The sequence below is a fragment of the Triturus cristatus genome, chromosome 1_1, assembly GCF_964204655.1.
Source record: "Triturus cristatus chromosome 1_1, aTriCri1.1, whole genome shotgun sequence".
NCBI lineage: Eukaryota > Metazoa > Chordata > Amphibia > Caudata > Salamandridae > Triturus > Triturus cristatus.
Window position 1 is genome coordinate 117,926,998 of NC_140579.1, and position 17,642 is coordinate 117,944,639.

A 17,642-nucleotide genomic window follows, 5' to 3' on the forward strand; every position below is an offset into this window, starting at 1 on the left:
TTCGAGAAGTATATGGGCAGCTGACTCTCCTAAAGTGTTCAATACCAGCATGAAGAAGCATCTTCTGATCTGCCAACTCAAAAACTTGCTAACTCCTATGCATGAACTCTCCACCTCGCATGGACAAATCTGACCCATGTTTTTGCTGAAATTGTTGTAAGAATGGAGCATGCATTATAGCAATGCTTCTTAACCTTTTTACTTCAGTGGACCCCCAGTGAATCACTACTGGGAACCGAGGACCCCTGCCAGAGCAATTTCTATGATTTGAATCCCAAAACAACACCCAAACAATACACAAAAAGTATACTTCAGATAGATCTGAAATATTTTTTTTAATTCATAAACAAAAAAGATACAAATGTCGAAGTTTTCATTTAAATGGGAATGTTGCAAGCTTTTCAAAGTGTATTTTTTTTCTAAAGATGATTCAGTATGTTAGACTCTAGCATATCACTTTGTTTTGGGGTTCCTAATCCATGCTCTCATTTTGTCGGTGCATTCCCGGGCTTTCATTGCAGCCACCTTTTGTACATACAAGATTCTGTTTGCTATACTTGTGCGGCTCCCACAAATCATGTCGAGGATGCCAACTTAGTTAAGCTTCCAATATCAAATTCCTAACATTTGCAGAGCATTACAAAATATTGTTTTGTATCTATGCTTTATTAATCTGTTAATATTTGAAAAACCACCAGGGGACTGTGGACCCCAGGTTAAGAGCCACTGGACTATGGAATAATATCGTCTAAGTTATCATTTCTGGATGCTAAACTTTGTTTTTCCAGTTATTTATAGGAGATTCATTTATAGATAGTGAATATATATGAACACATCATGTAACAATGTTTATCCTGAAAATATGAGATGGATCCAGCCTCCTGGAGCTGCATCGTTTACCTCTTTTGCACATTGCCCAGTGGACCTGGTGTCCACCCTCTGCTATATTCCCCCCCCCCCCCCCCCCCCCCGGCTTTGTCTTTGGTTTGAATCAGGCTACAAGTGCATGCAATCATGCCAATGCAGAATCAATAGGAAACAGCAACAATGGCACACATGGAAGCTGTGAGAGCACCAAGCCTTGCATTAGGGCACATGGTGGTACATCTAGCTATGCTCACGTGGAGCAAGTGTACATACAAAGTTATTGTAAGTCTACCTTGGACCACATGTCCATAAAACCTGTTCCATACCTGGTCTCCAGTTTTAATTTTCACATCTTTTCTGGTCAGCTCGTCGTTTCCGGTGTCGCTGTTCTTTTCTTGTGTAACGAACATGGCTTCGACAAGCCCCCACTTCAGCAGTGCCGCCTCTGCAGGTAACAAAGAAACAATGATAACTTAAAGCTATGAGACAGGCTGCCCTCCCTGTGCCAAACTGGCACTCTGGCAATCTGGAAGGATGCAGGTAGGCAAGTTAATAGGGAAGCACACTAAAAGGGGTATCTCTCCTAGGCAGATCTGCGGAGGAGAGGCGACTGGGGCAGCAGACAAGCACTGTCAGGGGCAGGGTCATATGCAGAGGCACAGACAGAAAAGAATGGTGGATAGGGCAGACTGCCAATATCAAAGACAAAAACAATCCTTGGATTTGCCCTCATGTAATGAACTTCTCTGTTATTAACTGGCCACTTTAACATCTCTTTTTTCTCACCCAGCATCACCAAAATGGCTATCCTGACACATAGACAGTCTCAGATTGGTGCGGGTGAACCTCAGACAAGTTACTATGGTACAACACCTACCGTGCTCATTGCAGGTGGTCTGTGCAACTTTTTTCCTCAAAGCTCGGGTGGTGCCTTCTGTGCACGGGATGCAGATAGGCCTGCAGGATAAAGGCACATGTGAGGACAGGGTCCTAGTGGATACACACTGCAGTCAGGTGTCAGGCAGATGCTTGGAGGTTAGAGAGAGTCATAGGACCTATATAAACATCTAGGCAATGCTTTGGAGATTCTTGCACCTTATGAAGACATGTTCATCTCAGCTATAGGAGTCAGTTGAAATGAGACCATATGTGCATGACCAGTAGAAAGGAGCCAACATATTAACTGTATGACTGTGCGTGCAAAGCATGAACTGACTTTGAGAGCAATGAGTGCAGTGCAAAGTGTGGGTATTTTCAAATATTTTATAATAACTACACAGCTGAAGCAACCAAAAGTAAGAAGCTCATATCAGTAGCAATAGAAGGACATAGCACAGCAAGTCACAATACTCTCAGCCACCGAACGAAAACAAGGCATTCACTCTACTGCTCATGTCAATCCAGAGTATATATAGTAAGATTCAGGCAGGGAGTCATAAATGAATGCCATATAATGTTTGCATTCCTAAAATCACAACCCCCAAATACAACTGTACTCCACCTTCGATGACTATGAAGTTTTTTTCCAATAATGGGATCACCAGTGAATATAAATTTTGTGCTTAGCTAGTAATATGGCCATTTGCAAAAACTCCCAAGTAAGAGGTTGCGTTTCACAGATGTTGGGTGCCAGTCCTAAAAGGGAGCGCAAGACTCAACATTCATCATGGTGTCCAGAATACATTCAAATTTGAACTACAAGATGTACAAACTCCCAGAACCTTTTTGATATAACAGATTCTTTATTCATGATTTTTCCATTTTGAACATTTCTTTTTCTTCTTTTGTTAGCCAAGGCTAGTAGTGCGTTACAATAGTCCAGGTGGCTTAATACCAGGGCTTGCATCAATGTTTTTTTTGTCGAGGAAGGAAGCAGAGGGAAGACTCTTCTGAGTGTGTGGTAGCAGGTGCCAGCAATGGTTGTGGCGTGGGTATCAAATGTGAGATTGTGGTCGATACGGATTTCTAGATTCTTGGCTACTTCTTTAGGAGAGGGAGCCGCGCCTAGCTCCTCTGGCCATCACCTGGGAGTCCAGCTTATGGCTGCTCCTCCAAACAGCATGATCTCTGATTTCTCGGAATTCAGTTGGAGGAAGTTGGTCCTCATCCAGGCTGCAATGGTCTTCATGCCCTCAGAGAAGATGAGTTGTATATCGGGGTTAGTTTTATCGAAGGTGAGGAGGAGCTGGGTGTCGTCCGCGTAAGAGATGTGACTAAACCCTAAGTTCTTCATAAGTTTGGCCAAGGGGGTAACATAAATGTTAAAGAGAGTAGGGCTCAGACAGGAGCCCTGTGGTACCCCCTTGGTAACTTTGGTGGTTTTGGATCTAAAAGTTCCCAATGTGACTGTCTGGGTTCTGTCGGTAAGGAAGTCTGTTAACCATTTTAGTGCAACCCCCTGTACTCCAATGCCCTGAAGTCTCTACAGTAGGATATGGTGCGAGATGGTGTCAAACGTCCCCTTCATCACGGGATAATCTGTCACCTGTCTTTGACTACGCATAATGTCTCTTGTCTTTCCCGTCATACAACAAACATCTGTGTATCTCCTTCTACAGTACAACCACCAGCACACTACTGAACCAAACAATAGTTATTCCAATTCTCCTAAATTCTAAATTCAACTCTGAACGTTTCACTCACCTGACACTGGAACTGAATTCTATCTTGTCTTCTTTTTCACCTGGTTTTTTGTTCTGCTTACCAATTTCCACCAAAGCAATATCGTAGTCATAGAATTCTGCAATTTCGGGCTTCTTCTTATTGATATGATATTCTGGATGGGCTATGACATTTTTTACTTGATACCTCTTGCCTGTGAATGCAAATAAATCACCATATATTACAAATGAAAAACACAAAATAATTTTAGTGATGCACCACATGACACACCTCTAATCCATCTAGTGAAAAATAAGCTAATCTGAAGCTAGTTAGAAGATACAAACATCTAAGTCAAGCTGAAAAGAAATGCTTTTCTTATTGATGAATAGATGATTGTAATAACCCTTAGGAAAAAGTCTCATATATTGTGGTGAGAGTTAAGGAATACAGGGGCTAGCTTGAGGACTTGAAACCTCTGAATATTTCTGTGAGGCTATTCACACATATTTTAAACATAAGGTTATAAAAAACTCACAAAGGTGTATTTGCTAAATGCTACAGAAGAATACAGAGATTACACAAGACCAACGGAAAGCGAGATATCATGGGCCAACATTGTTTTTAGGGCAGGCCTACCAGACAGCTAAGATATCTGTTGCACTTGTCAGCTTACCAAAATTTTACAGTGGGCTTAACTCAACATAATGTTGAAAGACTTACAGATCCCTGTAACATGAACAATCTCTGATAGGCGGTGGTGTATTTACACACAAAAGAATAGACAAGGCAATATGGGAGTCACCAGACCATTTAACACAGAATCAGATCGACCATGTCTGCATTGCCAAGACATTCCGGAGGTCCATGCAGGATGTGAGAATGAGGAGAGGAGCAGACATGGCGTCAGACAATTACCTCGCTGTGGCCACGTTAAAGCTGAAGAAAGCATGGATGTAACTGCCAAACCAACACCAGCGATATAACACCACCCTCCTCAAAGATGCCCAGAAACTGAGTGAATGCTCAGTCACCCTCAGTAACAAATTCCAAGTTCTTCAAGAACTAGAGGATGAGAGAGAACCAGTAGAAAGTCAGTGGGAGGAGCTCAAAGAAACAGTGACTTGCCAGGAGGTAATGGATCCCAAGAATAATCAATATAAGGAATGGATCTCCACCAAGACTGTCCCAAAAAATCCAGGAGAGAAAGGAAAAGAGAGCTTCTGTCAACACCAGTCGAACAAGGCGTGGAGGCATTGTGAGGGGGATAGGCCGGGCTGGACGCTGGCTGGCATGATCCGTCCTCCTAAGTCCACCATGTTTATACACGAACTTTGCACCGCATGGGGAGGCGTTGCCAGGGGACCAGCAGAAAATTTAGATGCCTTTTCGGCGTTCTATGCCCATCTCTACACTGCTACCAAGCGCGCGTGCCCTGAGGGGATGCAAGAGTTTCTGGATTCCATTGCCCTAGTCGGGTTTAATAACACCCACAGGGAGTATATGGATCTCCCCATAACGGTGGAGGACGTTGCTCAGGTTATTAAGAGCTTGCCACTTGGCAAGGCCACAGGGCCTGATGGCCTGACCACCTCGTTCTATAAGACATACGTGGAGGAGTGGGCGCCCATGTTGCTGGCGATCTATGAGGAGGCTCTGGAGCTAGGTGTCTTACCCCAGTCCATGAGAGAAGCAATAATTATCCCCCTGTTAAAACCCGGAAAGTCGGAAACAGAGATAGATTCCTATAGACCAATGTCGCTGATTAACGTGGACGTTAAAATCCTCGCAAAACTGATTGCCAATAGATTGCAACCCATGCTTCCCATAATCACGCTCCCTGATCAATCTGGGTTTATCCCTGGGAGGTCGACTGCCCATAATTTGAGAACCATTTTCTCAGTGCTGCATTATCTACACCCTGAGGTACGTGCCGCTGCTATATGTTTGGACGCCACTAAGGCATTTAATACGCTTGAGTGGCCATATTTATTTGCCATCTTGACTCGTATGGGATTCAGCCCGCTTTTCATCAGCCGTATCCGGCTTCTATACATTTTGCCAGTGGCCTGATTTAGGGTGAATGGTTTACTCTCTGATCCATTTGCGATTTCGCATGGTACTAGGCAGGGATGCCCGCTCTCTCCCTTGCTCTTTGCCATTGCAATGGAGCCTCTATCGGCTCACATCAGGCAACACCACACGGCTCGGGGCATTGGTTTTAGCACCCGTAGCTTACTCATTTCCCTTTATGCTGATGATGTGGCTCTGTACATTATTAATCCCGAGGAAAATTTGGACCCTGTCCTCAGGGAGTTCATTCGCTTTGGGGGCCTTGCTGGTGTATCAGTCAATTGGGCAAAATCGGTGGTGTTTCCTTTGACCGATGGCACACCCCAGAGAGTATCTGAGCTTCCTTTGTGGTGGGAGGTCAAGGCAGTTAAATATTTGGGTGTGTGGCTCAGTCGGGATACGCAGGAGGTGTGGAACCTGAATTTTGGGAGAACGGTCACTTGGTTGGAGGAGAAGGTCCAACTCTGTTCCAAAATGCCCTTGTCGATGGCAGGGAAGATAGCATTGGCCAAAATGGTAATTTTGCCGAAGTTTCTTTACTTATTTCTAAATATTCCAATTCCACTTATGCAACATTTTTTTCATACCCTCAAATCGCAGCTGATTTCCCTGGTGTGGGCCGGAGGACAGGCCTAAGTATCCTGGGACCTGTTGACTCTTCCATTAAGACAAGAGGGCCTGGGAGCTCTGGACATGCATTTATATGCATTATGCGCTCAGGCTCAATTTTTATACTTTTGTGTCCATCCGATGCACTATCAGCCTCATGTGGTGGTTGAGATTGATGCGGTGGCCCCAGTCCCGCTCACGGTGGCACTTTACCAGGCTTCCTGACGCCCCCGAGGCAATATAGATACAGCTGGGACTCTATGGTGGGCCTGGGGAGAGCTACGAAAAAGGGCTGACATTCTGATATTTTACGCTCCATCAGTTCCACTGGCGTGGAATCCCATGTTGCCTTGCATTCAGGATGGGATTAGTAAGGCTTTAACTCAACACATGAACCTACACACCTTTGCTGATCTGTATCCTGAAGACACTTTCAGGCCTTCCCCTGAGGCAGGTGAGGATCAGGCGATACCCTTTGCTGAGCTCTTCTTATATCACAAACTGCGTGCAGCGTGCCGTGCCCTATGGGACGGATTTCCTGCGGCTCCCCCCGGCGTTGCCTGCCTTGGAGAATATATTAAAATCTTCTTCTCCGCACAAACTTATCCCACGCTTATATACCCAAATGCAGAACACAAACCCGTTGGTGAAGCCTAAGTCCTTTCAATGTTGGAATAATGAGCTCCCCACCCCTCTGACTGAGATCCAGTGGGATTTCTGCAGCCGGCAACTCACTCCGAACTATAGGCTACGTTTGATCCACTTTAAATATTTACATAGATATTACAGGACGCCTGTGGGTTTATGTCGTATGAGGCTTATGGAAGAAGAGAGTTGCTGGCGCTGCAGGTACTCTCCGGCTTCGTTCTTGCATGTGGCTTGGGAGTGCCCACTGACAGCTGAGTTTTGGACTGAAATTTTTGTAGCGGTCAATCAAATCATTGGTAGGTATGATGCTCCATCCCCAGCCCTGGGCCTACTGGGTTATGTCAAGGACACACTACCTAAGGAGCGTAAATTACACGCACTACTCATACTTTATGCCAAGAGACAGGTTGCACTTCACTGGGGAAGAAGGAAGGTGCCCTCTATTAAAAACTGGATGTCGGATGTCACATATGGCCACACACAGCTGAGTACATTCTGGGAGCTGATGCCCCCGACTTCGAGGCCCCGAAATATATGGGAACCGTTTTTGACGTGGGCCCGGAGCCGGGCTGAGTCCCCTACGCCTGCACACACGGTAGATGTTTATTTGTGATAAGGACCTCTATACTGCTTATGCCTGTTTATTCTATTTATGTTCTTTTGCACTTCTATTGTCAACCTGCTAGGCCTGTTTGTCCCCTTTAGGATCTAACACCCTCTACAGAAGATACAGCAAGACTGTTTTTCAAGGTCAAGGATTGATGCCTGATGTAATGGACTCCATACTGTGTTTGATGCGGTGCTGCCATAAGACGCTCACTGACATTTATTGTGTATTATGATACTCCTTTCCTTGACTGATATATAATTTGTGTTGCTGTAACATCATGATGGCTTTTGGTATAGAAATTGTAAGTTGTTGTTTTTATCTTTTGTTTGGAAATAATAAAAAAAAAAAAACACCAGCCGAACAAGAGCAGAATTTGCGAAAGCTCAAGGTGAATACACCAAAACCAACAAGGAAGCAAAGAAAAGCTTAAGAGCAGAGAAGCGAAGATTCATCAATGGTCTTGCCACAGATGCCCAGGAAGCAGCAAGCCATGAAAACTTGACAGAACTCTACAATATAAAAAGAAAATTCTCCAGCAGATAGAGCAAGACAGAAAGACCTGTTAAAGATAAAGCTGGGTAGAAAATCATGGTTAACGAAGGCCAACAACGAAGATGGGTAGAGCACGTTAAAGAACTGCTGAACCAGCCCATGCCGCAGTCTCCAACAGACATACTGCAGCAGACCAACTAAAGAAGAAATACGGCAAACCATCAAACATGTGTGGAATGGGAAGGCAGTAGCACCTGACAACTTTCCTGCTGAGGCACTGAAGGCACAAACTAAAAATCAGTAGACATTCCCTACACCATGTTTGAAAGGATTTGGATAGAGGAAAAGGTGCCATCAGACTGGAAGGAAGGATATCTCATTAAGTTCCCCAAGAAAGGTGACCTGATTAACTGCACAAACTGCGGAGGGATAGCTCATATCTACCCCAGGCAATGTTCAGCAGACTCTAACTGAACAGAATGAAGGAACAAATCGACGTTCAGTTGTGAGACTAGAAAGCTAGCTTCTACAAAGATAGCTCCTGCACAGACTGGATTGCAACACTACTCATCATCATTGAGCAGTCAGTGGAATAGAACTCCTCCCTCAATGTCAACTTCATTGACTATGAGAAGGCATTTGACACCGTGGACAGAGAGACCCTTTGGAAACTCCTCCTCCATTACAGTGTCCCAGATAAACTTGTAAGAATTATCAGCAACTCTTACGAGGGAATGACTTGCAAGATAGTCCATGGAGGACAATTCACAGAAGCCTTACAAGTGAGGACCAGAGTTCACCAGGGATGTTTGCTCTTGCCTTTTCTCTTCATGCTGGCCATAGACTGAATCATCTAGACATCTACAGCAAGGAGAAGAAATGGGATCCAGTGGGCAACCTGGATGCAGCTCAATGACCTGGACTTTGCAGTCGACCTGGCCCAACTCTTCAACACTCATCTGCAGATGCAAGAGAAGCCTACCAATGTGGTAATTACAACAGCACAACTTGGACTCAACATTCACAGGTGGAAAACCAGGCTCATCAGGGCTATCATGGGCAGCATAACTGCAGTCACTCTTGCAGTTGATGCACTGGAAGAGGTTGAGGCCTTCACTTACTTAGGCAGTGCCAAAGACAAGCAGGGCAGCACAGACACTAACATCAATGCAAGAATTGGCAAAAGAAGGGCTGCTTTCATACAGCTAAAGAAGATTTAGAGGTCCAAGGACCTAACGCTGAAAATTAAGATCAGTCTTTTTAACACCAATGTAAAATGGGTCCATCTGTATGGAGCGGAAACTTGGAGGACTACAGAAGCCACCAACAACAAAGTCCAGACCTTCATCAACACCTATCTGAGCAAAATCCTTCTTATTCACTGCCAACACCATCAGCAAAAACGATCTGTCGCAGCAGACTTTCTAACTATTTGCTCATGAAGAAATCATGAAAAGACTCTGGGGCTAGATACGTCACATCCTTTGCAAGCCCGCATCAAACACCACCAGGCAAGCCCTGACCTGCAATGCTCAACTGAAAAGGAAAAGAAGAAAGCCAGGAAACACCTGGCACTGAGGTCATGAGTAAACCCGGGAGGGTAACTACGTTCCGCCAATGGAGTTTATGTAGTTTTGCCTACTCCGTGTTCCGCTGCGAACAGAGAGTTCAGCCAAAACCACGACTCGGTGGCGGAGCGTAGTTAGCCGGCCCCTCTACCCTCCCAAAATAATTAAAAGGCACTTACCTGCCTGATGGCTGCCTCCTCCTCGACATGGCCGCTCTCCTGCATCCTCCACACCGCCCTGCTTCACTGATAACCCCTGCTGTTGAGGAGGAGGCAGCCACGGAACAGGTAAGTGCCTTTTAATTACTTTTAATTATTTTGGGAGGAGGGAGGGCGCGGAGTGAAGACACTACGCCTGCTCCGCCCAGGCTTAGTCAGGAGGCTAACTGCAAGATGATGGGTTACACCTGAAGTCAGATTAAATGAAAAGCCTGGGACAGAGATGGCTGGAGAATCCTTGTTGATGGCCTATATCTCAATAAGGGTAGTAGGCATAAGTAAGTTAGTTAATTCAATAATTGCCTACCATTGGTTGGCTTTATTGACACTCTCATTTGCTTGCTTTTTATCCAATGGCTTGCTTTGCCCATCTTTCAAGTGTCCCTCCCATGCAGCATACCCTCTTTACTGCTCACTTTTAGGGAACTACTTTTTTTCTTGAGCATTCCAGTATGTGTTTTCTAGCTGCCTCCCTCATCTTCTGTTCTTCTCTCCCCTCCATGCTCCTTGTTAATCTCTCTCATCCGTATAGTTCAATTCCAAGTGCGCCATGTTGTTCTGGGCCTTGTGCTTCTCCCTTTGCCTAGTGTTGTTCTCACCCTTGTGTGCATCTCTACCACATTCCTTTTCGCTCTCACCGCCCGCTTGTTATCCCCACTTCCCCAGACACACGCTTTCCTTACATGATCCTCCTTTGCCCTTTCCTAGCCATCAGTCCTATTTTTTTCTTTTTGGGAGGGACAGGCAGCAAATTGCTGCTGCTGCCCTTCTCTGCAGAAATAAAAGCCCCCTTCTGCTTCAGAAATAAAATTCCTCTCATGCTTTTTAAAGTTCATATTTCTTTAACGATCCATCTCGGATTACTAAATGAAAAATAAAATGGCACCCATGTCACATACACACATCATGAAGGATGTGCATGCATATGTTATGACACATGCGTGCATGATACAAAATGACACGGCCACATCATTGTACCTTTTTTTTCTTTTGCTCATGCTGTACAGCAATGCCAATGCCACAGAGCATGAACAAAAGGCATTTGCATTGCTGATAGATCATATAGGCGAGGCCTATCAGCTTTGCCAAAGGCGATTTTTTCAGACTTTCAGACATCGTGCTAATCTAATAGAGAAGGTTGGCCTCTCTATCCCTTTCTAGGTAAAAGTTACATCTGCAAACAAGTACTAGCAAAGCCGGTAGGACTGATGCTGACAAAAGCCATAAAAATAAAAAAAATGCCTGCTGTAGTGCAAAACAAAAACAATTATTGCTTTGTTTACATGGATAAGATAAAGAATTCAATGTTTGATGACAAAGTTTTATTTTTCGGTTGCAAAATAGTCCCTCCTCCATTCCATTGGAAGAGGAAGGATACATCCAAACAGCCAAAAAAATGAAGGTGAAACAAAAATAGTCTTGTGGGCTGATCCACTATTTGACTGGCAATGTCTCAAAGGCTGAGGATTTCTGAGTAAAAAAGTGAATGGCTGAAAGAGACTGAAGCAAAGCCTATGAGAGTATGCAGCACTATTAAGCGTCAAACCTAAAAATAGAAACCTAACTTAGGGGCTCATTACGATGGCAGAACGATCGCCACCGCCGGGCCGGCTGTGACGATCGTTCTGCCATCACATCACCATATTAGGATGGCGGTGGGTATCGCGGTGGATGCAAAGTCCATCCGCGGCTTTTTCACCAGTGGCAATCGCACCAATTGCCTGGCGGGTTAAGCAGGACTACTAATATTGTGGTGGTGCCTTGCAGGTACCGTCCACCATATTAGGAGTGAGCTAAAGAATGATGATGGATTAAACCCAGATCAGTTGACTGGGGGTGAGTGCTTGCAATGTTCAACACTCCGTCCATCATCTCCTTTGGTTTTGCTTTGTTCGCCCTAAGTTGGCAGGGTATGCCCAGACGTGGGCCCCTTGCTCACTTTGCCACTGGATTCAAGCTAGCCTGGCTGATGACGGCTGATTAGCCAGAAACCGGTCCCGGGATCCTTGTTTCTGGTCCAGGGAAGACATGGCTTGGCAGTTCGGGCTGGACTGTTCCCATGAGGCACAGGGTCAGACTGATTTGCATATGGCCATGTCTGAACTGGGGTGGCGGAGTGAGCTAAAGAATGATTATGGATTAAATCCAGATCAGTTGACTAGGGGTAAGTTGCTTGCAATGTTCAACACTCTGTCCATCATCCCCTTTGGTTTTGCTTTGTTCGCCCTAAGTTGGCAGGGTATGCCCAGACGTGGGTCCCTTGCTCACTTTGCCACTGGATTCAAGCTAGCCTGGCTGATGACGGTTTATTAGCCAGAAACCAGTCCCAGGATGCTTGTTTCTGGTCCAGGGAAGACATGGCTTGGCAGTTCGGGCTGGACTGTTCCCATGAGGCACAGGGTCAGACTGATTTGCATATGGCTATGTCTGAACTGGGGTGGTGGAGTGAGATAAAGAATGATGATGGATTAAACCCAGATCAGTTGACTGGGGGTGAGTGCTTGCAATGTTCAACACTCCGTCCATCATCCCCTTTGGGTTTGCTTTGTTCGCCCTAAGTTGGCAGGGTATGCCCAGACGTGGGTCCCTTGCTCACTTTGCCACTGAATTCAAGCTAGCCTGGATGATGATGGCTGATTAGCCAGCAACCAGTCCCAGGATGCTTGTTTCCGGTCCAGGGAAGACATGGCTTGGCAGTTCGGGCTGGACTGTTCCCATGAGGCACAGGGTCAGACTGATTTGCATATGGCCATGTCTGAACTGGGGTGGCGGAGTGAGCCAAAGAATGATGATGGATTAAACCCAGATCAGTTGACTGGGGGTGAGTGCTTGCAATGTTCAACACTCCATCCATCATCCCCTTTGGTTTTGCTTTGTTCGCCCTAAGTTGGCAGGGTATGCCCAGACGTGGGTCCCTTGCTCACTTTGCCACTGGATTCAAGCTAGCCTGGCTGATGAAAGCTGATTAGCCAGAAACCGGTCCCAGGATGCTTGTTTCCGTTCCAGGGAAGACATGGCTTGGCAGTTCGGGCTGGACTGTTCCCATGAGGCACAGGGTCAGACTGATTTGAATATGGCCATGTCTGAACTGGGGTGGCGGAGTGAGCTAAAGAATGATGATGGATTAAACCCAGATCAGTTGACTGGGGGTGAGTGCTTGCAATGTTCAACACTCCATCCATCATCCCCTTTGGTTTTGCTTTGTTCGCCCTAAGTTGGCAGGGTATGCCCAGACGTGGGTCCCTTGCTCACTTTGCCACTGGATTCAAGCTAGCCTGGCTGATGAAAGCTGATTAGCCAGAAACCGGTCCCAGGATGCTTGTTTCCGTTCCAGGGAAGACATGGCTTGGCAGTTCGGGCTGGACTGTTCCCATGAGGCACAGGGTCAGACTGATTTGAATATGGCCATGTCTGAACTGGGGTGGCGGAGTGAGCTAAAGAATGATGATGGATTAAACCCAGATCAGTTGACTGGGGGTGAGTGCTTGCAATGTTCAACACTCCGTCCATCATCCCCTTTGGGTTTACTTTGTTCGCCCTAAGTTGGCAGGGTATGCCCAGACGTGGGTCCTTGCTCACTTTGCCACTGAATTCAAGCTAGCCTGGATGATGATGGCTGATTAGCCAGCAACCAGTCCCAGGATGCTTGTTTCCGGTCCAGGGAAGACATGGCTTGGCAGTTCGGGCTGGACTGTTCCCATGAGGCACAGGGTCAGACTGATTTGCATATGGCCATGTCTGAACTGGGGTGGCGGAGTGAGCTAAAGAATGATGATGGATTAAACCCAGATCAGTTGACTGGGGGTGAGTGCTTGCAATGTTCAACACTCCATCCATCATCCCCTTTGGTTTTGCTTTGTTCACCCTAAGTTGGCAGGGTATGCCCAGACGTGGGTCCCTTGCTCACTTTGCCACTGGATTCAAGCTAGCCTGGCTGATGAAAGCTGATTAGCCAGAAACCGGTCCCAGGATGCTTGTTTCCGTTCCAGGGAAGACATGGCTTGGCAGTTCGGGCTGGACTGTTCCCATGAGGCACAGGGTCAGACTGATTTGAATATGGCCATGTCTGAACTGGGGTGGCGGAGTGAGCTAAAGAATGATGATGGATTAAACCCAGATCAATTGACTGGGGGTGAGTGCTTGCAATGTTCAACACTCCATCCATCATCCCCTTTGGTTTTGCTTTGTTCGCCCTAAGTTGGCAGGGTATGCCCAGACGTGGGTCCCTTGCTCACTTTGCCACTGGATTCAAGCTAGCCTGGCTGATGAAAGCTGATTAGCCAGAAACCGGTCCCAGGATGCTTGTTTCCGTTCCAGGGAAGACATGGCTTGGCAGTTCGGGCTGGACTGTTCCCATGAGGCACAGGGTCAGACTGATTTGAATATGGCCATGTCTGAACTGGGGTGGTGGAGTGAGCTAAAGAATGATGATGGATTAAACCCAGATCAGTTGACTGGGGGGGAGTGCTTGCAATGTTCAACACTCCGTCCATCATCCCCTTTAGTTTTGCCATGGAAAGGCTGTCAGGGATTGGGTTTGGGGGCCCATTGAGGGCCCCCCTGTTTGGGTAGGGGGGTGTCGCTGCACTGGGGGGTATCCATGGTACCTCCCTGCATTTCCCTGCACCAAGTTTCAGGCACCACGTGGTGCCTGCCACGAGGTGCAGGGAAATGCGGTGGAAGCACTTTCAACATTGCGGACGGCGCTGCAGCCAGCAGCACCGCCCGCAATTTTGAAAGTCCAGGATGCGCCCACCAGTATGGTGTTATATATCAATGCGGACACCCAATGGGCTACTAGACCTGGGTTACAAATACGGTACCTAATTCTAAATATCACATTTGCAAATGTATGCAGTTTATTACTTATTACTTTATTTAGCAATCGTGGCAACGCAGTTGCTCTATCATCTCAATTGAAACCAAAAACATTTGCAAAATTTGGTGCTCAGGTTAAGGGGAATAGGGGAAGAAATGTGGTAGTGATTAAAGTGAAAATGTGGGGGTAGCGAACAAGGACAGGGTAGTGTGACATATATACATCATCATCATATGGTGGTGCTGATCCGGCCTTTGTGAAAGGTCAATTGTTCCACAGAAAACACATAGCACTATATGAACAGTAGGAAAATAGAGACCGGTTTTTATACTGGGATTGTAGGTTCCCATGCATTATAACCTCAAACTGTCAAACTGGGTCAAGCGCGTCAGTGGATTGAGAGATCGACTGCAGGCATCAGGATTTGACAAGTGGTCAGTGGTTTGAATCCCGGTGTGTATACTCAGCTTTTCATCATCAATAGAAGGAGTACCATTAAGAACGCAAAACACACTAGTTCCTTTTTCGAATATATGTTACGTTGTTTCTAGTAAGCGATCAGTACGGAAAATGACACCTACCCGGTTTTATTTCTTGACCTTAATCATGAATGAAGAATACTTCTGACTACCATCTCCAGGTTACCTCTATTTAGTTGGTTATGTGCAAGGAGCTACATTACGTTAGTGGGTTCAGGATGCCTGTACTGGAACACATGTTCAAGAAATGGAGTAACAACTCTTCATATGAGAGATGCGTATAATTTCCACCTTTTTGCATTAAGTCCACTACATTGAAATATGATTGCCAATACACCACTGCACTGACAGCTTTAGTGTTAGGCACTTGGGGTATGTGTTTGAGTAAATTGAAGAATTAGGTTGAGGTTCAGAGTTAGGCTCAATTTTCCAGGCAGACTACCTCAATGCCTTGCGAGGATGGGTTACAGTATGGAATGGCTAATATTAAAGGTACACATATTGGAGTGTACAGCAGAAGACACTAACCTCATTTCCTTTTAAAATTAATGGGTGTCATCTCATATTACGACCATTTCAGCTGGAAAGTTGTGTATTTGGATGGGCTCTTATGTGGCCCAAAGAAATATTTCCATCCATTGTTTTAAACTGACAACATACTGACTCAAGGTCATTGGAACATCAACCTAGAAATCTACTACAGATTCACTGATGACATTTTTAGTAGGGCCTGGCACAGTGACAAAGTTGTAAAGCAACAAGTCACATGATCACTGAGTGAGACAGCCATCAATTAATTAAATATAAGTACTGAAATAACTGGAAGAAATCCAAATGAAATTATTCTCTAAACCTGGAGACCAAAGCAGCCTTTTAAAGTATGAAATTTTAAGCCCTGAATCATTGAAGCATCATCTACTGGATTTGCAGATGAGAGTCAAATAAATATTATTGGAACAAACAGATTACATATATCATAAATCATAAATGATTAACACATAGCCTCGAGGGGTTACTCTGCTCCCCGCGCCTGATTTCCTCCTACCCTACGCTAATTTTGCACACGCTGCTTGCTGCTATTAGAATACTTTTATCAATTTTAAATAGACTGAAGTTGTTTTACTGTGTTGTGTTGCACAAGAATTTGATTACCGTTCTTAAGCGCTGTTCTCTTCCTGGTTCCCCGGTTTGCCACTGAGAGCCGCCATCTTGGGTGCAGTGCGCTCTCTAGTTTCCTGGCTGTTGGGACCATAAATATGCATGCTGCACGGACGTACCGCTGGCGCGCCAAAGACGCGCCTAAGGCAAGCCCGTCTGTGTCCGTCAGCGACCCGGAAGCGGCCAGCGCCAGTCATGCTGCCTGTCAGGCTCCCGCTTCAGAGGGCAGTTTGTGTTAGACCAGCAATGTTCTGCGGGTACTCCGTCACCAACCCTGTTCTCAACAATGTAACTGGGTTATGCCTATGTGTCAAGACAACATATGCTTGATGTGTGATTTCAGGCTGGGCCTGGGTTTGCTTAATTCCCTCCAAATCAGGGCCTCATCTAGCAGGCCCATAAGGGTATCCCCTATTTTGGCTGCCATGATTAATGCGCGCTCCCTTAGGAAATACCATCTGGATGTCTTTGACCTCCTTGTGGATAGACCTGAGGACCTTTTGTTTAATACGGAGACTTGGCTAGACATCACGTCTGATCCCATTGTTGCCCTGGCCACTCCTGAGGGCTATAAGATCTCTAGAGCGGACAGTCCAGAGGGTAGGGGGGGTGGAGTGGCCATTATTTACAGGAATAAGTGATACCTCCATAGGGGCGATGTTACTGCATGGGGGGATTGTGAAGCCCTTGACTTCAGCATTCGCTTCTCAGCCCATTTTACTCTGGGAGGCTCCTTAATACAGGCCTCCTGGCCTAGCTGGGGCATTTCTCAAAACATGGGGTGATGCTGTGGCTCCTCCGGCTCTTCGCTTTTCCCATTATATTGTTCTAGGTGACTTTAACATTCATCTTCACCAGGCTGATGCTAGGGACTCACTTGATTTTCTTTACACTTTACATCTTGCCCACATTTCACAGTGGATTAGCCTCCCTACCCACCAAGGGGGTCATATTCTTGACACAATATTCTCCAACTTTCCTATCTCGATTGAAGTTCCCTGTCCGGTCCCCTGGTCTGACCACTTTTTGAGCAATTTTTCGTGTGTAGTGGCCAACGCCGACCCACCAGCTCACTGCTACTGTAACCAGGATGCCTCCAGGCCCGCCCTTCCGCCAGATCTTGAGGGTGGACTTGCCGGGTTTACAAGCTGGGTGTCTAACACCATGGATACGTTATCCTCAACCCCCTCCCCTAGGATTTATAGGGACTCCCACTCCAAACCACGGTTTACGCCTGACCTTAAAATGCTTAAACATGATTGCAAGAAACTTGAACGGGATTGCCACCTCAGAGACTTTTGCCCTGCAGCTAAGCACAAGCTTAGGCTTAAACAAAAAATGTACTATGCTGCAATAGCCCAGGCAAAAAAGGCAATTCTATTCAGCCCGCTGACTCTGCTAAAAACAATTCTACAGACATTTTTTCCATTATCCAGAGCTTTACGTCCCCTACTGCCCAATGAACTACGTCTCCATCTACAGATGCCTGGTGCAATAATC

At 46.0% G+C, this 17,642-nt stretch overlaps 1 protein-coding gene across 1 annotated transcript in view; it reads right to left on the reverse strand.

Moving 5' to 3' along the window:
- LOC146869715 (complement factor B-like) overlaps nucleotides 1-17,642 on the reverse strand; it is a 315,575-nt gene that overhangs the window by 26,720 nt on the left and 271,213 nt on the right. The window contains exons 13-15 of the mRNA XM_085613166.1: nucleotides 3,511-3,682; nucleotides 1,745-1,824; nucleotides 1,194-1,312 (exon numbers count right to left, since the gene is read on the reverse strand). Of these exons, the coding sequence (XP_085469292.1) occupies nucleotides 1,194-1,312; nucleotides 1,745-1,824; nucleotides 3,511-3,682 (371 nt within the window). The remainder of the gene's footprint in view (nucleotides 1-1,193; nucleotides 1,313-1,744; nucleotides 1,825-3,510; nucleotides 3,683-17,642) is intronic.